This window comes from Oculina patagonica, chromosome 2 (assembly GCF_052425735.1).
Source record: "Oculina patagonica isolate OP01 chromosome 2, crgOcupat, whole genome shotgun sequence".
NCBI classification, from domain to species: domain Eukaryota; kingdom Metazoa; phylum Cnidaria; class Anthozoa; order Scleractinia; family Oculinidae; genus Oculina; species Oculina patagonica.
The window spans coordinates 32,342,992-32,365,458 of record NC_135759.1 but is presented as its reverse complement, the minus strand read 5'-3'; the positions used below and the strand labels follow the sequence as shown (position 1 = coordinate 32,365,458).

The 22,467-nt window shown below is 36.4% G+C and overlaps 3 protein-coding genes across 3 annotated transcripts; 2 read left to right on the top strand and 1 right to left on the bottom strand.

The window, feature by feature from the left end:
• The first annotated feature begins 220 nt into the window (after positions 1 to 220).
• Positions 221 to 4,930, top strand: LOC144644201 (blastula protease 10-like). The gene is made up of 6 exons (XM_078503629.1): positions 221 to 361; positions 750 to 917; positions 1,336 to 1,483; positions 2,109 to 2,215; positions 2,927 to 2,998; positions 4,615 to 4,930. The coding sequence occupies exons 1-6, from the start codon at positions 283 to 285 to the stop codon at positions 4,839 to 4,841; spliced, it is 801 nt and encodes a 266-aa protein (XP_078359755.1). The 5' UTR covers positions 221 to 282; the 3' UTR covers positions 4,842 to 4,930.
• Positions 4,931 to 8,697: 3,767 nt separating this feature from the next.
• On the bottom strand, positions 8,698 to 11,321 carry LOC144642322 (zinc metalloproteinase nas-6-like). Its single transcript, XM_078501286.1, has 6 exons — positions 11,246 to 11,321; positions 10,882 to 11,031; positions 9,898 to 10,018; positions 9,446 to 9,552; positions 9,199 to 9,270; positions 8,698 to 8,921 (listed from the first exon to the last, which is right to left on the bottom strand). The coding sequence occupies exons 1-6, from the start codon at positions 11,319 to 11,321 to the stop codon at positions 8,698 to 8,700; spliced, it is 750 nt and encodes a 249-aa protein (XP_078357412.1).
• Positions 11,322 to 14,114: 2,793 nt separating this feature from the next.
• LOC144642320 (zinc metalloproteinase nas-6-like) lies at positions 14,115 to 17,350 on the top strand. Its single transcript, XM_078501285.1, has 6 exons — positions 14,115 to 14,190; positions 14,459 to 14,608; positions 16,039 to 16,162; positions 16,496 to 16,602; positions 16,778 to 16,849; positions 17,127 to 17,350. The coding sequence occupies exons 1-6, from the start codon at positions 14,115 to 14,117 to the stop codon at positions 17,348 to 17,350; spliced, it is 753 nt and encodes a 250-aa protein (XP_078357411.1).
• The last annotated feature ends 5,117 nt before the right edge of the window (positions 17,351 to 22,467 follow it).

The following is a 22,467-nucleotide window of genomic DNA, read 5'->3' as shown; positions in this document are numbered from 1 at the left end:
CATTAGAAATGCAAAAAGAACATTATCCTTTATAGTTAATTGTGACACCTTTGTCTTGTTAGTCTAAGTTCCCACAGCTAATTCAACATTGACGAGAAGGTGGCAAAGCTTTATTTCAGTGATACGTATTGATTGGTCTATGCTCATCCAGTTGGTACAATATTGACAAGAGCAGTAAAGAGAATTTCTAAGTTGAAAAAGGGCCAAAAGATTTAAAATTAACAACAATATCAAGGATCATTCACAGCCATACTAACTGTATAGCTTTGCTGTTCATCCAAGATGTTGCCTTTGTTTCTCGTTCTTTTGGTTTCTTTCTCCCTGGGAGTTCCAGTGATGAAAGAAGACAGAGAAAAACGAGGTAACTGTAGAATTACAGAAAGTAGTACAGTACAACGGTGATTTTTACATAATTTTCGGTGTTAGTTCTTACATTAAGCTAAGATGAGTTTGGCGTACGTGTTTTTCATTGGGCTGCAAAATCACAGTTTAAAATTACAGTTTAAAATTTCGTCTTCTAGGATTCAAGATGTTTGCAAGATTTTAGGATTTAGACCAAATTAATTGTTATGCGATTTTTTAAACCGTTTAAAAAAGCATAACCCACAAGCATTTTACTTTGAATTCTAACATTACTGTTTATAAATAAAGGATACGCGTATACGATCCATTTCAAGTATAACTTATACAACACGATCAATATTTAAATATTTCACATTGCAAATTTAACATTGTTTCTTTTCTTTAAGGGTTTCCCGGATTTCAAAAATTTGAAGGAGACATAATGTTGCCAGTGGAGCAGATTCTAGCGGCTGAACACGGCTTAGATCCAACTAATTTAGGCGGTGCTCGTGGCCTGAAACGCTCAGCACAATGGCCTGGCGGAATAGTTCCCTACACGATACACTCTAGCGCAAGTACGACAAAAATGATATTAATTATTCTACTGACACTTCGACTATCACGATTACCGTGTTTTTCGTCACATTGCATTTCTAGTGTGTATTTTGTTGAACGACATGTAATCCTGTGGAAAGAAATGACGGTTTGTGTAAAGCTTGGTTAAGAAAATTAGGAAGAAATTATCAATCAATCACTGAGTGATACAAGCTACTCAGGAAATTTTTTTAACCTGTTTGTGTAAATGCAAATAATAAAAAATTCCCATAGGTTTGCTAATTAAAAGCGTTAAATCGTGAGATCCATCATTAAACAACTTTAAATATGTGTTACATTGGCATCTGATTCTTAAGACAGCAACAAAATATAAAGAAAAATATGATCAAATCAAATTCTAGTGTAATAACTTTAGTAACATTCTAATTAACGCTACAGAGAACAAATTTCTTAACGCACTTGGAATAAAGGGGCCGACAGAAAGAGCAATAAATAGTGCCATGAAGGAGTGGGAGGAGAAAACGTGCATCCGATTCGTTCCCAGGACTACCCAGAAAGACTACGTAGAGTTCTTCGCTGGTGACGGGTAAGATATTACAAAACCATTTGTGTATCGATGTTACGGTTTTTTAAATAAAGCATGGAATACAAATAAGCCGAAGAAAAATACATTCTCAAACAGTTGGTCGTGGGTTTAAATTACATTCTACAATATATGTTTTCAGCATTTTTCACTTTTGATCTATGTAAAGCGCATTTAAGGTCAATCCATCGAAATAGAACTGACAAAATGAGCAAAATGGAGCTGCACAAACAGGCATGCTGACAAAAAAGAAACGAGGAGTTTCGTGTATTAAAAAATTTCCCGCCAAACTTCAGGTTGAGCTCTTTGACGTTACGCATACATTACCAGCTGCAAGATGGGGGCGTTCAGTTGTCGAGTTTTGGGCAACTTCAGAAAAAGATTTCGAAGCGTTTTAGCGCACGTTTGAAGCTGAAATTTTGGTGAATAACATATATTTGTATAAACGTTTTAATGGCGTAAAAACAATAAATGGCCATTTTGGAGTTAACTTCTCCTTTAAAGGACGCGTCATGCAATACTGAGGAACTACCTTAATCACTTTTAAATTGGTTTGTTGGCTCTTGGCCAAGAAAATGAAATTTATTTGATTGAAGGAGAAAAACTATTTTCTTTTGCTTTCTCGCAGATGCTGGTCGTATGTTGGAGACCTAAAAAATGGAAAACAACAGATTTCTATTGGCAGTCTTTGTTACTTCCATGGCATTGTGGTGCACGAGATTGGGCATGCTCTAGGTATATTGTTTCCTTCTAATGAAGATGAAGTGTTCAACATGACATGAGCATGGGACAAAGAAAAATTCTGAGTCCCCGACGAGAATCGAACCCATGGCCTCCCAGATACCGGTTGGGCGCTCTAACCAACTGAGCTACGAGAGACTCGTTGTGAGCTGGGCCATTTACTAGGTTGATATGTGACACGTGTCCTGCGTACTGTTCGGATCAGCAATGTCGAAATCATGGGTTCGATTCCCGTCGGGGACTCAGAATTTTTCTTTGTCCCATGCTCGTGTCATGTTGAACACTTCATCTTCATTATTTATTACCGAGCTCAAAATTAGCCATCTTGTTTATTTACTGTTTACTTCCAGTTATTTTTTATTAAAAAAATGCAAATACATCCTAAAACTATCCTCAGTTCTCATTTTAGCGCTCTGCATAGTTTTCAATTCGAGCACTGGCCAGTGTCCTTTCATTGTTCACTTTTGTTTTGGTCTGGGAAATTTTCTGCGGGGTTATAATCTTGCTTCGAAACAGTACACCTAGTCCTTGTCTGTTACTAAAACAACAAGTATTAAAGCACTTCTCGGCACTGGTTAGTTATCAGGTTAGAAAGAGACTTTTACTGAGGGATAATGATCTTTGATGCGGCTGCCTTCAGTGGGTAGGTGGATTTACGGTTTCACTGGTTTGACATTATTATGATGATCATTTTATCCCTTACAGGATTCTGGCACGAACAAAGTCGTCCGGATCGAGATGACTATGTGGAGATCGTTTGGGATAATATTCAAGAAGGTAAAACGAGCGTCCTTTGCGACTAAGAATTGCTATTTAAATATGTACTTTCCATTTTGCATTCCTTTCTTCAGTTTCCCGCATCTGTGAGAAGCTACTGAACTAAAGTGAGATAGCCGAACGGTTTGTCAAAATAGCACGACAAATTTCGGTCCGACTGGTCCGACCGGTCAAAGTGCCGGGACCACCTCCAGAGGTGGTCCCGAATATTCCGGTCAGACCAAACAGAAATAGACCTTTCCATTTGATCTCCGACCGAAATTTAATGGAAAGCAACGATGTCTACCCACACTGTATTCGACTGTATGCCCACTTTAAACCTGCGCAGAAGTTTTAATAATAGTAATACGACAACGCGGAGAATAATACAGGCATTTGTCAGTAAGTAATTTCAAAATCGGGAGAGAGCGATCGAGGTTTAATGGTCTTTGACGACGTCTTTTTAGTAAATATGTCAGTAATAATTTACATCAGTTTTACAAACAGTGCTATATAAGAAAAGGGCAAGAATCAAGAATCATTACGGGTGCGATGTCAAACTGAACATCTACGTGATAACACTTAGTCCAGTCCCCGGACTCTCTCTTCTCGCGCCGGGTTCAACTCCTATAAAGGGTGCGCGGAAGAGAAAGTTCAGGGACTGGACTGGTTAACACTTTAATTACGTAACAAACAGACGCGTTGAAATGGATGAGAAACAAAAATTATATTTAAACTTAAAAAAAGTAAAAAAGTAAAAAAAAAATAATAAAAAATAAAAAAACTTTAAAAAAATTATTGAGCTTGCTTCAGATTTAGAGAATACGTCGTTTTTCAGCTTACAACGTGGAAACTTGTAAGCCCGGAAATTAAATAGAATTTTTTTAAAAAGTTCGCCATTATATAGTTACAAGGCTATTGTGAATACTCTTGGATAGTGAAAGCTATCGATTTATGCATAATTTTTAAATGATGTGACACTAAATTTCCAGAACTAGACTAACAGTAACGAAATTTATGGCAGTTAGTCACCCATATAAAATCTGGTCGCACACGACGGTAAAAATAAGTTGAAAATGTAAAATAACATAAGTAGAACAATATGCTGCCAAACGAGAACGGTTTTTAATTTTTTTCTTAACCGTGTCGGTTAAGAAAATAAAGCAAAGCTTCCTTCATGTTTTGCGACGTAGAAAATAACCCCGTAAATGAGAGGAAACTTTAAAAAGTTGTAGTTGTAGTAAGAAACCTAAACGAACAAGGATAGTTCAGATTAAAAAAGATTGTGACGAAAAAAAATATGTTTTTCTACTGTTAAAGATGTAATTATTATAATACTTTATCCTAACACCGATCACACGCTACATGGTCATTTTCTAATAACTGGCGTAGTTCCACTACCGCTGAAACACACGAACATGAACGCAAACAACTGGTCAACCAGGTGGTTTTGGGTTCTCTTCTGACTGGTAAAATAATATATATATATTTTTTCTTTCATAAGAGGAAGCTGTACAATCATTTCTTGTTAGCTAAAAACCAATGCAAGCACAGTTCGCTGTGACAGCCAATTAAAAAACCTCTAAAAAAAAATATTCATTTTCGACTTATAATTAATTTCCTCTTATTCTCCGCAGAAAACAAACACAACTTTAACAAGTACGGTCATGGTTCCATCGACAGCTTGGGAGTTCCTTATGACTACGGATCCATAATGCATTACGGCAAGCGAGACTTTGCAAAGTGGCCCTGGCAGACTACCATCAGAGCCAAGAACGGCGCATCTATCGGTCAGCGGAGTCACCTCAGTGTTCTGGATGTTAAACAAATGAATCTTTATTACAAGTGTAACTCCAAGAAATAAAGCCCGATATAATTAAGTTGTCTTTAAGTCAGTGTTACACTGTGAAAAAGACAAATTAAAATATAAAAATAAAATGTATGTCAAATGTACGTAGTAAAATGTATTTTTCGCGTCTTTTAGCGAGAAGGCAGCAGCTATCGAAAAGACGATTCGCTATATGACAAAAGCTCAACTCAAGAATTAGTTCAGAGAAAAGTTTACCAAAATATTGTACTACAATGCAAGCAGAAACTGACTGGAGGCAGAGGGCAAGGGGGGGGGGGGGGGGGAGGGGGGAGGGCGAGTGGTAAGGGCTGTCCCAAAGTTGCTCCAAAATCCAAAACGTTGCTCGAAAGTTGCAAAACGTTGCATTTAAATCAGATAATTCTTCGAAGATACGCCACTTTCCCTTTGAAGGTAAGATTTCTAAGCATTTTCATGCAATTTAACTGCAACGGAAAAATCAAAATAATATTTTAGGGCAAAATTTGTTGAATTAAAAGAACTATCTTCACTGCGAACAATCGTGAATATACCGTTGACTGTCGAGTTTTTAATGCTGAATGATTCGAAAGTTAAAGGATCTTCTGAACTTCCCCGGAAATCTTCGGGCAAATTTCGTCAATCTTCAAAGTTCGAAAATGCTCGGAAGCTTTGTACGTCTTTCGATCAACAGTCGGACATCTTCGGAAATCTTCGGTCTAGAAATTGCAAAAAGTTCCTCGAAAGATGAAAAGTTGCCCAAAAGTTGTCGAGCATGGGCTTCTGCTTTGGGGCCCACTGTTCATGGGTCTTTCATGCTTGCAGCCGTCCGGCTGTTTGACATGCAACGTCCGGTAGTTCATACACGAAATAATTATTTTCAGAAGTGTGAAAATTGGTCGATTTTGCATTTGTTAATCAAAGATAGAGTCAACCTCATTTGCACTGGCCAACAACTATTTAAATTAATGTTAAATAGTTAAAAAACCATCTTTCATATCCGGGATTTACCTACTCTGTCTGTTTTGGAATCTATTATCCTAAAAACTGGACAACTGCTGTGAGCATTTTTAATGCCATAAACACCTTCCCGGTAAACCAATTCCGGTCAAGGGAACGCAAGAAAAGGGCACTTTAGAGAGTCCAATTTGAAAAATTTCCTGGGGAGCATGCCCCGAACCCCCCTAGAGGTTTGTGGCTCGGCCACTCATGTTTGCACCTTCCTGCTCACGTCCGCCAGTTAAACATTTCAATACTGTTCTTTAAAATGTGATCGAAAACCTTGACACTGACTGTTCATAAAAAAATTTTACTTATAGCAAAAAACAACGTGGATGTCGACGTGACAATCTGTTACATACCCTGGGTGTAACATAGCGAGTGTGACCCCCCTTTGAAAATCCTGGCTACGCCTCTGTTAATCCTTCTTTCTTGCGTTGCTTTTCATCAAGTACATGTCAGAAAGGTCAGACAAAAGTTGCTTTTCTCAAGGGCGGTTTACTAAAACAGCGCATTATTTTCGAAACGGAGAAAAAATTTAACATTTTAGGGAGGGTTCATAATGTATATAGGGGGGCTTAGGAAAATTTCCAAAAAATTTGTGAAAAAAACGAGGGGGTTTGGGGTAAGGAGATAATCGAAATATATTTTTGTCCTCCTTCCGCTTCTAATTTGCAGCGTATTTTGTTGCAGTGGTCAAAGGACTTGAGCTTTCAGTCCACATGTATGATTTCTTTAGTTAGGAGTGACTGTCAGGAAAAAGCGAGCAAGATCTTGTTTCGTGGTAGACGTTTAATAATCAATTTCCTTCAGTTTTTGCTTATTGGTAGCTTTTAGATAGATAAGAAACCTGATGTAATTTGTTCCCGCCAAAAGCCTTTCATATTCGGGAAAAGTAGGAAAATGGGTTTGAATGCTCCGAGTCACCAATTTGCCAAATTTCAAACCCGGAATTAGCTATTAAAAACTCGTTGCGTTCGCCAACAAAACCGCACAGATAAGTTTGAAAACATTCTATCAACATAAAAGCTCTTTCTTTCACAAGAAGACGTTTTTAAGCCTCTAGTGAGACATACCAAACTGAAATGAGAGATACGTTTACAGGATAACAAAAGCTTGAATTTAATTGTAATTTTCTAGGCTTTTTTCAACGTTTTTTGTATCGTAAAAATGTATTCCTAATTTTTGAATTTTTTCAGTTCGTCGAGCCTCGGTTAAAGTGATTCAATTGAAAAAAAATGTAATCATTTTTTAAAACTTTGCACAGTTGTTAATCACAACTAGTAAATCAAAAAAAAATAAAATAAATGAAAAGAGGGGGTTACCATGCTTGTTTTTGCGCTCAAGAGCTATAGTTTGCTTTTTTGTAAAAGCAATATTAAAAACTCAGACTTGGTTGAGAGGCACTTATTACCTACAGACTGTTTTGTTAGCAGTAGAATATGAGTATTTACCTTTAGGAACACAACAATGTTACAGTGAAACGTCTAAATTTTGCCTATAAAATCAAAATTAATGGAATAAAAGGGCTATTAAAGCAACTATAAGCTTCCATTGTAACACGTAAAAACGGATCTTGATGATGATTCCATGAGAATATTTCAAAATCGAGAAATCAAACATTCTTAAAATTTAGATATATCATAGAGTCGTTTCTCATTTAACTAATGCAATGAAAAGGGGGTCACCATGCTCGTTTAAAAGAAAAAGGCCATTTATTTCCCTGTCAAGCTTTTCCTGAAGGAAACTCCGTAATGTTCTGTGTGCACACACGCGCGCGTGCGCGCGCCAAATGATGCTAAAAAATTATGCGCAGCAAGGATGCGTAATGCAATTCACTGGAATCACCTTAGCTCTGAAATTATCTTCCAGTGAAAGAAATTATTTTCCTGTTGAAAGGAAGTGTCCAAACTTCTCCGTTGGCTTTCTTTGCGAACACAAGAAGTGTTTATGATAGAGAATTTCTAATAGCGGTTAACTATAGCGCTATTTGGAGACTCCTACCACGAGAACCGATTTCCCTCTTTTTTTCTCAAAAATAAATGGTTTTTGGCGCCGGAGAAAAACTTCATCAGGTTTTATATCTACCTAAACACTATCAATGAACAAAACTGAAAGACGGTGGATGGAATTAATGAAAAGAATAGACTTTTTTAACTTCTGCCACTCAATACTCGATTTTTCCTGATCGTCGAATTAAACACGCGAGAAATGAGTAAATGTCCGCTAGAATTAGGAAATAATCAGTCTCGTCTGCAGAACACGTATAACGGGTATAAAATTATTTTCTAATTTCACTCGTGACCATGTGCTAACCCATGCTTTAAAAAGTAATAATTTCACCATGAGGTCGGCATGATTCTATTCACTGTAAGAACAATCCTAATGGTATCTTTAAGTCGCTTTTATGGCTTGTCAGTAATTTATCCCGCTCTAAAAAAGAATGGTTATAGTGATCAAGTTAAGACGAACACATATAAACAGACAAAAATTCGAATCGCTTAAATCATATTTTATTGATTGTTATCCTTTTGATAATTCTGTATTGTTGTAAGCCTCTTGAATGCAGTGCCCTAGAGAGAAAACAGGAAATAAAATGCTGCCTTTTAGTACAGTTGTCTATGGTACTAACAGCAAGAATATAAGTTTTTAAAAGAATCTTTCCATCAATTCGATGAAGCGGGTTCCTTGCAAAGGACTTGCAAAGAAACTAGATAAACATAAGGTTTAATGAAACGACAGATGATATATACTGATTATGTCATGTAGTCTAAGCTAACTATGGTATGGTGTGCATTCCGTCTCCAGATCCCTAGTTAGGGGAGTAGAGGGGGTACTTTAATACACTATGCCTTCATCCTAATGTGGTGCACAATGGCAAATTTCACTCACCATCTCATTTCTTGTTACAGTTGTAATACTTGTTCATCTGTTCGATATCCAGAGGACTGAGATGCATAAATCTGCCGAGAGAATTGCCGTTCTTGGCTCTGATGGTAGTCATCCATGGCCACTTAGCAAAGTCACGCTTCCTGTAATGCATTATGGAGTTGTAGTCATACGGACTGCCAAGACTGTCGATCATTCCGTGACTGTATTTGTTAAAGTTGTGTTTCGCGTCTAGATAGGTAGAAAAAAAATGTAAAATACACCTTATTTGATGGTTTAAGTAATAAGAGCAATGAGCAACATGTCCGTTCGTATTATATGTTAATCCTTCGGATAAGGGATTTATTTAATATTCCACTCTAAGTACTATAATCACGAGCCTTAAGGACGTGAACAAGTCAAAGTTTGGATCGTTTAGTTCATTCATTTTGTTACTTTGATTTTCGACGGTATTTTTGCATGTTTTCTGTTTAAACCTGTGTATAATTTTTTTATCATTTGTTCTTACCTTCTTTGATGTTGTCCCATAAAATCTCCACGTATTGATCGCGATCGGGCCGACTTTGTTCATGCCAGAATCCTAAAATGCACGCAAACATTTTACTTAAAGTTGTTATTTGTTTGCTGTTGTTCTGACAGCGATAATGGAAAAAATAAGTAGATAACGCCAGCTCTTTTGGCAGAGGAGACACTACTACTAAATCGATCGAATCATTGTTTATGGCAACAGTCTCCTCTGTATAAGATGTGCTTACCAAGAGCATGTCCAATCTCATGAACTGCCACGCCATGTGTTGCGCAGCCAAATCCGAGTGAAATCTGTTGCTTGCCTCCCCAACGACCAACTGAAGTTGAATAACAACTGCAAAAAGAAACCGGAAAAGATAACGCAAGAATAGAAAGTTGAGTAAGACAAATACGAGATGAAAATGAGCGGATAACGTGTTGCAAAGCTTTGAAAGATACGTCAAATTGACAAAAATGAAACATGATGTGGTCACCAAACATTCTTCGTTACAACTGATATCCATTTGCATCCACCCTTGTAGACATGTGTGCATTTTCAAATTTCCATATTGTAGAAATTTGATAAAGTATGAAAATAAATGTACGTCACGTCTAACCTTTTATTGTAACAAATATTTATAAAGAAAAAAGATTTGAACTTGTTCCCGTGATTCCTTAAAGAAATGTATATAGTACCTACCCTTTTCCAACAAAGAACTCTATGTAGGCCCTTTCGTATTTTCTTTCCTTAAATCTGATACAAGTGAACTCTTCCCATTCTCTTATCGCGCTGTGGATAACCGCCCTTCTTAATGGTCGGCCTAAAAGAATCACCATAAACCAATAACGTATACTAGCACAATCACAATCACAAAAACACATTAAGCCATATAACTTTTGTCGTACACTGATGACAGCTGGTTGACTATAGACCAAACCAGATATATTAATTCGACATTATGCCGAGGTTTTATTTAATCATCCATGTGATTTCTTAAGTTTCAATCCCACGTTTTAACATGTCGAAAGTTTTCTATTGACTTGAATACTATTACATTGTAATTTTTATTTTTTAGTGGCTTATTCATTGCAGTTTCCATTCTCTTGCGCTTTCCCTGCACTTATGTAATAAGTGTGAACAGGAATTAGGGATCCGAAAGGCCTTTTGGGCAGCCTCGGTGTCACTTTCAAATGATAAAGGAACTGTTATTGTTTCTGAATTAACTGAAATGTTTTCTTGAAGGTGCCGCCACTAATAATATTTACTTCAAAGTCATACAAGAAACACAATTGCTGCATGGGAATGTGGGTTGTAATTTTCTGTTCGTTCTTTTTCTATTTATTTCGTTGCTTAAGTTTGCGATCCATAATTTTCCGTTTTGCTCGAGTTTTGCGCGTAAGTAATCGAGGACTTCCTACGAGGGCGAGAAATTTATTATTTTCAATTTATATTCTTTATCCCGTTTTTGTCGGAAAATACAAACTTGACTTTTGCCTTTTTCTTCATTTACTAGCTCATTGTGATCTTTGGATTGTTCGATTGTTTCGGGTATGCTTTTTTTAAGGCCATAGTTATTCAATAACTGATAAAGTGGAACACTTGATCCTCTGAAATGAAGGAAAACAGTCGGCCTGAATAAGAAGAAGAGGGGGATGCTACTTGTATATTTCAAGTTCTACTTACGAGTGTCAATCGTGTAATAAACAATTCCTCCAGGCCACTGACGATTTTTCCCCAATCCTCGAGCTCCACCGACGATACCAGATTTCAGTTCTTGCATCTGTTCTCTTGATAGCTTCAAGTCCCCTTCAAAATACTCCCCGTCTAAGGAATCTTAAAGACGAAGAACAATACAATATTAAGCCGAAGAATGAAAACCTGCGCATATAACTTAAAACCTTAGTCAAATAATTAACTTAATAGCTTAGTTAGGCATTATTCATTGCTGTGAAACAAAGGAGTCTTAGCAGATATGATTTCTCCTGCACAACCTAACAAAAATCAGGTTAATTGAATTGAAGATAATTATTGAGAACATGCCACTTGCCTTTTTGATTTGAATCATCCTCCAAGATTTCCGCCAGAGATGAAGTCGCAAGGAGAAGAATGCACAAAAGCATCATCTTGAATTGTATCCACTACAAAGCGATTTAATTGTGCTGTTCTTCCCTTTTTATAGTGGTTAACCTTTGAAAGTTTTTCATTTCTTGTCAGTTGTGTTTATTCAGCTAGTAAAACTTTTCTTTTGCTTTTGAACAGGTGAAAAATCGATAGATAAGTACTCATAATTTAGGTAAACACCACGATTTAATATGTAGCTCAAGCAATATTGCGCTCTTTTGGATTTTTTATTCCGCCGGCATTTGACCCAATCATACAAACAGCTGTAGCCAAACAAGGTCAGCAAGAAACAAAGTGTTATCCTGTTTTAAGAAATGCTGTTAACTCAAGGCAATAAAAGTTGGTGAATTTGGCTAAATTACTTCTCTGTACAACAGCTTATGCCGTAATTGTTAATTGAGGGGTGGCATTCTTTTCAACTCCAAGTTCCAGACTTGTCTATTTCTGGATGGTTCTTGTCTTCTTAAAAAAAAAACACCTCATTTACATCTGGACGCCTCCTTTAATAGCGAATCGTGCGAGGTCTAAAAATAGAATGCAGATGATTATATTATACCACCACAAGGCTCACAAAAAAATCAGCTGGCTGTTCTGAGCGAAGTAGTGGGAATCTATGCGATGTTTTAGGCACACCGGCTGTTTTAGGAAAATCGTCCGCAATTTCGGTTTGTTTGTCTGAGTATTGTCTGAGTCATGACGTCACTCGCGCGTTTCGCTTTTTTTTGCTGAAGGTTAACCGAAAAGTCCCATTTTTACAATTTTAGTCAGTGGCAACAATATTTTTTTCAATACAATCATGCCAGACTAAACGAGGGTATTATTAAAGTGAAGGATATCAGTGTATAAATGCTGAATGTGAGGTAATGGGACAGTGAGTGTGAACTTTAAGATAAGTCCTTTGACCTCTGCCAAAGTACAAAAACGCTAAATCGCCAGAAAAGGAGGAAAAAGGGCAACAACATATTTCAGATGGTCCTATTTGAGCTTTTTCTTATAGCTTGGAATTGTTTTCAAGCTCCCCCACCTCCCTCTTCCCCACCTTTATTACCAGGAGTTTTTGCAAGGAAGGTTTGGTGCTTTATTATTTTATTGAACCAGTCTAAGCACTGTTTCCAAAAATATGTAAACTTTTCTTATTTTATAACAAATCTTTGTAAGGAATAAACAATACTAAAACGGAAAGTATTTTTTTATGTGATACAAACAACGGGTGACCAAAAACTTATGATATATCTTAATATCTTAAAAATATGTTTACAACTGAGAAATAAATTTAATACAACTGAGTAATAATTTTAATATATTGTGTACAAACGTGTGACATATAAATTAACTTTTTCTAAGGTGCTGGAGATCAAATCAGCGGTAACAAAATGCTTTGTTTTTAAGTTCCGAAGCAAAAAATAAAATAATGCAGTAAATAAGTTTTTATGACAATGCTTTCTTTAAGACGAAACGAGACTTTAAATAACAGAAACCACCGATGATCAAAAAATTAAATACATTTGTGTCTAGTTCTTTCTCGCAAACAACCCAATAGCTACCGAGTTATTATTTAAAAACTGGTAACAACTTTTTCTGACCTTGTAAATTAAATGTTAAATTTTAATCTTGTAAGGCGCTGTAGTCTAAAAAACACATGTCAATTAAAGAAACATATGTTTAACAATTCATTTCGGCATTCTTTTCATAAGCCTGTTGTAGAAAGAAGTAATTTAGCCAAATTCACCAACTTTTATTGTCCTGAGTCAACAGTATTTCTTAAAACAAGATAACACTTTGTATCTTGCTGACCTTGTTTGGCTACAGCTGTCTGCATGATTGGGTCAACTGCTAGCGGAATATCCAAAAGAGCGCAATATCGCCTGAGCTACATATTAAATCCTGGTGTTTAGCTACATGAAAATGACAAGAAAACGTCCTGTTCTAAGCCTATGCCATGTCTTTTAGGTGTATGAAAGGGGTACCTTTTTCTGTCAAAATTGTCTGTCAAAATGGTATATAGAAGGGTAATGGGTTAGAGCTCGAGGCGGAGCCTCCCCGTATCAAACTTTTTTGAGTACCCCGCAGGTTTATAATTTTTCTAAGGTGCTGGAGATGAAATCAGCTGTCTAACAAGGCCTATTTGTTTTTAAATTCCGAAGCGAAAATAAAATAATAAATTAGATACGCTCTGTGGACAATGTTTTCTTAAAGAGAAAACGAGATTTAAAATAGTGAAAACCACCGATGATAGCAAATTAAATAAATTCTAGGCTTTCTTTTTTCCTCGCAAAGAACCGGTTAAGTACCAGTTAGTAATTCTAAAAATGAGGACAAACTACATTTTCTCATCTTGTAAATTAGTTTTTGAGTTTTAATCTTTTAAGGCGCTGGAGTTGAAAAGAATGCCACCCCTCAATTAACAATTACGGCATAAGCTGTTGTACAAAGAAGTAATTTAGCCAAATTCGCCAACTTTTATTGCCTTGAGTTAACAGCATTTCTTAAAACAGGATAACACTTTGTTTCTTGCTGACCTTGTTTGGCTACAGCTGTTTGCATGATTGGGTCAAATGCCGGCAGAATAAAAAATCTAAAAGAGCGCAATATTGCTTGAGCTACATATTAAATCGTGGTGTTTACCTAAATTATGAGTACTTATCTATCGATTTTTCACCTGTTCAAAAGCAAAAGAAAAGTTTTACTAGCTGAATAAACACAACTGACAAGAAATGAAAAACTTTCAAAGGTTAACCACTATAAAAAGGGAAGAACAGCACAATTAAATCGCTTTGTAGTGGATACAATTCAAGATGATGCTTTTGTGCATTCTTCTCCTTGCGACTTCATCTCTGGCGGAAATCTTGGAGGATGATTCAAATCAAAAAGGCAAGTGGCATGTTCTCAATAATTATCTTCAATTCAATTAACTTGATTTTTGTTAGGTTGTGCAGGAGAAATCATGACTGTTAAGACTCCTTTGTTTCACAGCAATGAATAATGCCTACCTAAGTATTAAGTTTATTATTTGACTAAGTTCATCGTGGAAATTGAACACAGGTAACGATTGGATTATAGCCGTTGCGTTTTAGGTTTTAAGTTATATGCGCAGGTTTTCATTCTTCGGCTTAATATTGTATTGTTCTTCGTCTTTAAGATTCCTTAGACGGGGAGTATTTTGAAGGGGACTTAAAGCTATCAAGAGAACAGATGCAAGAACTGAAATCTGGTATCGTCGGTGGAGCTCGAGGATTGCGGAAAAATCGTCAGTGGCCTGGAGGAATTGTTTATTACACGATTGACACTCGTAAGTAGAACTTGAAATATACAAGTAGCATCCCCACTCTTCTTCTTATTCAGGCCGACTGTTTTCCTTCAATTCAGAGGATCAAGTGTTCCACTCTAGCAGTTATTGAATAACTATGACCTTAAAAAAAACATACCCGCAACAATCGAAAATCCAAAGATCACAATGAGCTAGTAAATGAAGAAAAAGGCAAAAGTCAAGTTTGTATTTTCCGATAATAACGGGATGGAGAATAGTCCAGTCCCTGAACTCTCTCTTCCGCGCGCCTTTTATAGGGGCTGAACCCAGGCGCGCGAAGAGAGAGTTCAGGATAACTTGCATGCGCATGCGCCATTTTTTCCCCCAAAATTGGGGGAAAACCATATTTGGCAGCGCTTCTGAAAACGCGCGCGCACAGATGACGAGTTCAACTACGCGACCGTGTACTAAAGCAGGATCACCGGAATAACTTGGAAAAAGCCTATCTTTGCAGTCAGTGTCTGCTAAATGCTAACGGCCAAGACAAAAATCGCTATCCGTCAACTATTCCTAGTATTTTGTACCTTTTTATTGAATTGGTTTTGGATGCAATTGAGCGCAGTTTTTTTCTTGCATTTATTCGCGCGCTTGGTCGCGTAGTTGAATTCGTCACAGCGAGCCAGTTTTAACCTAGCGCGCGCGTCCCAAGCAAGTGACGCCACACTCCTCGCTTCTGATTGGTTCGTTCTGAGCATGCGCATGCAAGTTATCCTGGACTCTCTCTTCGCGCGCCTGGGTTCAACCCCTAAAAAGGGCGCGTGGAAGAGAGATTTCAGGGACTGGACTAGATGGAGAATAGAGAGAAGAAAATAATAAATTTCTCGCCCTCGTAGGAAGTCCTCGATTACTTACGCGCAAAACGGAATATTATGGATCGCAAACATAAGCAACGAAATAAATAGAAAAAGAACGAACAGAAAATTACAACCCACATTCCCATGCAGCAATTGTGTTTCTTGTTTGACTGAAGTAAATATTATTAGTGCACCTTCAAGAAAACATTTCAGTTAATTCAGAAACAATACCAGTTCACTTTATCATTTGAAAGTGGCACGGAGGCTGCCCAAAAGGCCTTTCGGATCCCTAATTCCTGTTCACACTTATTACATAAGCGCAGGGAAAAGCGCAAGAGAATGGAAACTGCAATGAATAAGTCACTAAAAAATAAGTATTACAATGTAATAGTATTCAAGTCAATAGACAACTTTCGACATGTTAAATCGTAGGATTGAAACTTAAGAAATCACATGGATGATTAAATAAAACCTCGGCATAATGTTGAATTAATATATCTGGTTTGGTCTATAGTCAACCAGCTGTCATCAGTGTACGACAAAAGTTAAATGGCTTAATGCGTTTTTGTGATTGTGATTGTGCTAGTATACGTAATTGGTTTATGGTCATTCTTTTAGGCCGACCATTAAGAAAGGCGGTTATCCACAGCGCGATAAGAGAATGGGAAGAGTTCACTTGTATCAGATTTAAGGAAAGAAAATCAGGCGAAAGGGCCTACATAGAGTTTATGGTTGGAAAAGGGTAGGTACTATATACATTTCTTTAAGGAATCACGGGAACAAGTTCAAATCTTTTTTCTTTATAAATATTTGTTACAATAAAAGGTTAGACGTGACGTACATTTATTTTCATACTTTATCAAATTTCTACAATATGGAAATTTGAAAATGCACACATAGATGCAAATGGATATCAGTTGTAACGAAGAATGTTTGGTGACCACATCATGTTTCATTTTTGTCAATTTGACGTATCTTTCAAAGCTTTGCAACACGTTATCCGCTTATTTTCATCTAGTATTTGTCTTACTCAGCTTTCTATTCTTGCGTAATATTTTCCGGTTTCTCTTTGCAGTTGTTATTCAACTTCAGTTGGTCGTTCGGGATACAAGCAACAGATTTCACTCGGATTTGGCTGCGCAACACATGGCGTAGCAGTTCATGAAATTGGACATGCTCTTGGTAAGCACATCTTATACAGAGGAGACTGTTGCCATAAACAATGATTCGATCGATTTAGTAGTAGTGTCTCCTCTGCCAAAAGAGCTGGCGTTATCTACTTATTTTTTCCATTATCGCTGTCAGAACAACAGCAAACAAATAACAACTTTAAGTAAAATGTTTGCGTGCATTTTAGGATTCTGGCATGAACAAAGTCGGCCCGATCGCGATCAATACGTGGAGATTTTATGGGACAACATCAAAGAAGGTGAGAACAAATGATAAAAAAATTATACACAGGTTTAAACAGAAAACATGCAAAAATACCGTCGAAAATCAAAGTAACAAAATGAATGGACTAAACGATCCAAACTTTGACTTGTTCACGTCCTTAAGGCTCGTGATTATAGTACTTAGAGTGGAATATTAAATAAATCCTTTATCCGAAGGATTATCATATAATACGAACGGACATTTTGCTCATTGCTCTTATTACTTAAACCATCGAGTAAGGTGTATTTTACATTTTTTTTCTACCTATCTAGACGCGAAACACAACTTTAACAAATACAGTCACGGAATGATCGACAGTCTTGGCAGTCCGTATGACTACAACTCCATAATGCATTACAGGAAGCGTGACTTTGCTAAGTGGCCATGGATGACTACCATCAGAGCCAAGAACGGCAATTCTCTCGGCAGATTTATGCATCTCAGTCCTCTGGATAAGGAACAGATGAACAAGTATTACAACTGTAACAAGAAATGAGATGGTGAGTGAAATTTGCCATTGTGCACCACATTAGGATGAAAGCATAGTGTATTAAAGTACCCCCCTCTAATCCCCTAACTAGGGATCTGGAGCCGGAATGCACCTTTCTTAGACCATAGTTAGCTTAGACTACATGACGTAATCAATATATACCATCCGTCGTTTCATTAAACCTTATGTTTATCTAGTTTCTTTGCAAGTCCTTTGCAAGGAACCCGCTTTGAACGTCGAATTGATGGAAAGATTCTTTTAAAAACATATATTCTTGCTGTTAGTACCATAGACAACTGTACTAAAAGGCAGCATTTTATTTCCTGTTTTCTCTTCTAGGGCACTGCATTCAAGGGGCTTACAACAATACAGAATTATCAAAAGGATAACAATCAATAAAATATTATTTAAGCGATTCACATTTTTGTCTGTTTATATGTGTTCGTCTTAACTTGATCACTTTAACCATTCTTTTTTAAAGCCGGATAAATTACTGACCAGCCATAAAAGCGACTTAGTAAAGATACCATTAGGATTGTTCTTACAGTGAATAGAAGCATTTCGACTTTTTCGTGAAATTATTAGTTTTTAAAGCATGGGTTATCACATGGTCACGAGTGAAATTAGAAAATAATTTTATACGCGTTATGCGTGTTCTGCAGACGAGACTGATTATTTCCTAATTTTACGAGTATATCATTCGATAACGTTTCAATATACCGTAAAATTCCGGTTATAAGACCTGGGGCTTATAAGCGGAGTAAAAAAACGTTTCAAAACCAGCCACGAAGTGTTGATCGAAATACGTTTTTAAGTTGAAAAGGGACTGAAAACGCACAACAAAGCAACATTTACCCTTGTTCAGTACTGTCATCCAGCGGAGGTGGGCTTATATCCGGATGTATTTTTTTGTTTCCAGGTAGATGGGCCTATAACCGGAGGGGCTTATAAGCGGGGGGGGGGGGGGTTTATAATCGGAATTTTACGGTAACTTGACTGCGGTTCGGGTTTTCTTTACGGCAATTTGGGAGCGAACTGACATGGCTTAGAATGTTTTTTCACTCATTCGTAAAATATATTTTTTTACCACGAAAAAAATTAATCACATAATAAGACTTCTGTTTGATGGTCTGACAGATAATTCTAGCGGACATTTACTCATTTCTCGTGTGTTAAAATCGACGATCAGGAAAAACCGAGTATTGAGTTGCAGAAGTTAAAAAAGTGTATTCTCTTCATTAATTCCATCCATCGTCTTTCAGTTTTGTTCATTGATTGCGTTTAGGTAGATAAAAAACCCGATGAAGTTTTTCTTCGGCTCCAAAAGCCATTTATTTTCGAGAAAAAAAGAGGGAAATCGGTTCTCGTGGTAGGAGTCTCCAAATAGCGCTATATTTAACCCGAAGTTCGCTATTATAAATTCTCTATCATAAACACTTCTTGTGTTCGCAAAGAAAGCCAACGGAGAAGCTTGGACACTTCCTGTCAACAGGAAAATCATTTCTTTCACTGGAAGATAATTTCAGAGCTAAGGTGATTCCAGTGAATTGCATTACGCATCCTTGCTGCGCATAATTTTTTTGCATCATTTGGCGCGCGCACGCGCACGTGTGTGCACACAGAACATAACGGAGTTTCCTTCAGGAAAAGCTTGACAGGGAAATAAATGGCCTTTTTCTTTTAAACGAGCATGGTGACCCCCTTTTCATTGCATATGTTTAATGAAAAACGACTCTATGATATATCTAAATTTAAGAATTTTTGATTTCTCGATTTTGAAATATTCTCATGGAATCATCATCAAGATCCGTTTTTACGTGTTACAATGAAAGCTTATAGTTGCTTTAATAGTCCTTTTATTCCATTAATTTTGATTTTATAGGCAAAATTTAGACGTTTCACTGTAACATTGTTGTGTCACTAAAGGAAAATACTCATATTCTACTGCTAGCAAAAACAGTCTGTAGGTAATAAGCGCCTCTCAACCAAGGTTGAGTTTTTAATATTGCTTTTACAAAAAAGCAAACTACAGCTCTTGAGCGCAAAAACAAGCATGGTGACCCCCTCTTTTTATTTCATTGTTTGATTTACTAGTTGTAATTAACAACTGTGCAAAGTTTTAAAAAAATTGATTACAATTTTTTTTTCAATGGAGTCACTTTAACTGAGACTCGACGAACTGAAAAAAAATTAGGAATAGATTTTCACGATACAAAATACGTTGAATAAAGCCTAGAAAATTACAATTAACTTCAAGGTTTTGTTATCCTGAAAACATATCCCTCATTTCAGCTTGGTATGTCTCACTAGAGGCTTGAAATCGTCTTCTAATGAGAGAAAGAGTTTTTCTGTTGATAGAATGTGTTCAGACTTCTCTGTACGGTTTTGTTAGCGAACGCAAAGAGTTTTTAATAGCTAATTCCTGGTTTTAAATTTGGCAAATTTGTGACTCGGGTGTTAAACGATTTTCCTACTTTTCTCGAAATTGAAAGGCTTTTGGCGGGAACAAATTACATCAGGTTTCTTATCTATCAAAAATCTACCAATAAGCAAAAAAATGAAGGAAATTGATTGTTAAACTTCTACCACCAAAAAAAGATCTTGCTTGCTTTTTCCTGACATTCACTCCTAACTGAAAAATCATCGAATAAGGTGAGAAGCAAGTGTACATGTGGACTGAAAGATCTAGTCCTTTTGACCACTGCAACAGAAATGCTGCAAATTAGAAGCGGAAGGAGGACAAAAAGTATATTTCGATTTTGTCCTCACCCCAAACCCCCTCGCTCTTCTTCACATATCTTTGGAAATTTTCCTTAGCCCCCCTATATACATTATGAACACTCCCGAAAAGAAAGCACTGTTTTTGTAAACCGCCCTTGAGACGAGCAACTTTTGTCTGACCTATCTGACATGTACTCAGTGATGAAAAGCAATGCAGGGAATCGAAGAAGGATAGTTTGAAAAAATCAAGGAAGAAATAAATTTATTTTTTTTCCAATAGGGCATGGAAACGAATCCTGCAATCTGATTGGTTCTTAGCGCGGGAGAGATTTTCCTATCTCTGCCCACCGGCCACGGTAACACTTTTGTGAGTTTCATTCCGTGGCTAGAACGAACCCATGACAGTTTTGTTCTCCAAAATCGATGTAGATGCACACCAACCGTTGTAAATTTGAAAAGGAAAATAAGCAGTGGAATTAAAGGCCTTGAAGTTCTCCAAAAGGCGAGTATTCATTCTCTTTATTTTGGACAAAATAAAGTTATAGTTTTATGGTCGTCCTTTGTCGATCGTTGTTTGTGCATTCGCACTGATTTTCATGCCATTGCGGTTAACTGCAAGTCGCCGGTTTACAGACCCGATTTATCCTTTCAAACACCTTCCCTCTGCTGCTATTTTTTTTCCAAAACCGAATGCTGCTTATCGCTATTCAAGAAAATGGGAATGATGCTTTATTCAAAAACAACCAAATCATTATCGTAATATCGTGCCGTGTGCAGGCGACCAAACTACCCATTTCAGCTTCATTCAATTTCACTTTCGTCAAACTTTTTATCAAGACAAAATACTGCGAGAATCAACACGGAGGTTATTGAATTGTTAAATACAAATGAAAAGATCAAGAAAATATGTGCTGTAAGTGCTTTCCAGTCCGAGAAGTAGGATTAATTAACTCTAAGAACTCACAAACCGAAATGAAGTTAAAAGTGTTTCGCGACTCGCTGATTTTTTATGCTTTATTTTGGTTCTACATTGTGTCTTTTTTTATTATTTCAGATTCTTTTTCTCTTTTTTCTAATGAACTTTTTCCGTGAGTACTGCTCATTTTAGCATTTTTGGGGAAGCTTTTATAGCAAACAGATCATTCTTCACTCTTGCCGTAGCCATAAGATTGATTCAACATTGGATGCGCACGGATCAAACACATATTGCAAAAAAAAATCTTTGAAGGTTTTTTTTAAACTTAACACATTGAAGTAGGAAAAAAATAAATAAGTTATTCACAGGCTTAGGGTCGGTCCGTAAAGTGAAAAATTGTGACCTCGGCCTTGAAAAATGCTTTTCAAGCATTTTCATGCATTTTCAAAACCTTGGTCACAATTCTCACTATACGGACCTCCCAGCCGGCAAAAAAAACATATATTGAATGGTACATAGATGATCCCGGGCAGGATAAGCAATACCGACAATCGCGTCAATTGTGGGATAATTAATTACATTAAATAACATTAAAGAACATTTTGCATTTTGGCCCGAGTTAACAAATTGAATAAATTTACCTAAACTCGGTTAAATCATGGTTGCAATACTAGAGACATCCGTCTTCCGTTTTTGCTTCGACTACAAAGATAAAGTTTGCTTATTGTGTTTAGTACAATCCTGTTTAAAAGTTTAAGCTGAAAATCGTTTACTTAGGTCACTTAAGAAACTGAATAATTATCTCTTGGTTTCCTTTGAAACCCTTATATAAGAAACGTTTTAATGCAAGTTTTAATTATTTTTTGGATAAGTCTAAGCATTGTTTTAAAAAGTATGTGAAATTTTTCGTATTTCAGGATGAAACTTCATTACTTCAGAAGTAATAAAGAACTGTAAAATGGAAGTTTGATACAAACTACATATGACAAATATATAAAATATCTCAATATCTCTAAGAAACTGTAAACTCCTGAGCAATAATGTCAATTTTGTGAACAAACATTGCCGTGCTTTATAAATTGATTTCAAAATTAAATTTTTATTAGATGCCAGAGATGAAACCAGCTATTAAAAAGAAGGCTTTGTCCAAATTCCAGGACGAAAAAAATAATTATGAAGGAGGTATGGTTTGTTGAATCAAGTTTCATAAAGAAAAGGCGAGATTCTTAATAATAAAAATGAAATACATTTTGTAACCGGCATGTATAAACATTTAAATGTAATTAAATTTTGTATTTCCTTTTCTCCTTGCAAAGAAATTGTTAACTTCTGAGTAGTAATTTTAAAATTAAAGATCAAGAACATTTTCCGTTGTTTTTATTATATTTTTTACTCTCATCATTTTTTTCCGTCCCGGGGCTTCGGTTTTAATAATATAAGATAATAATAAGTAATTAATATAAGTGGTAATGAATAATAAATAGGT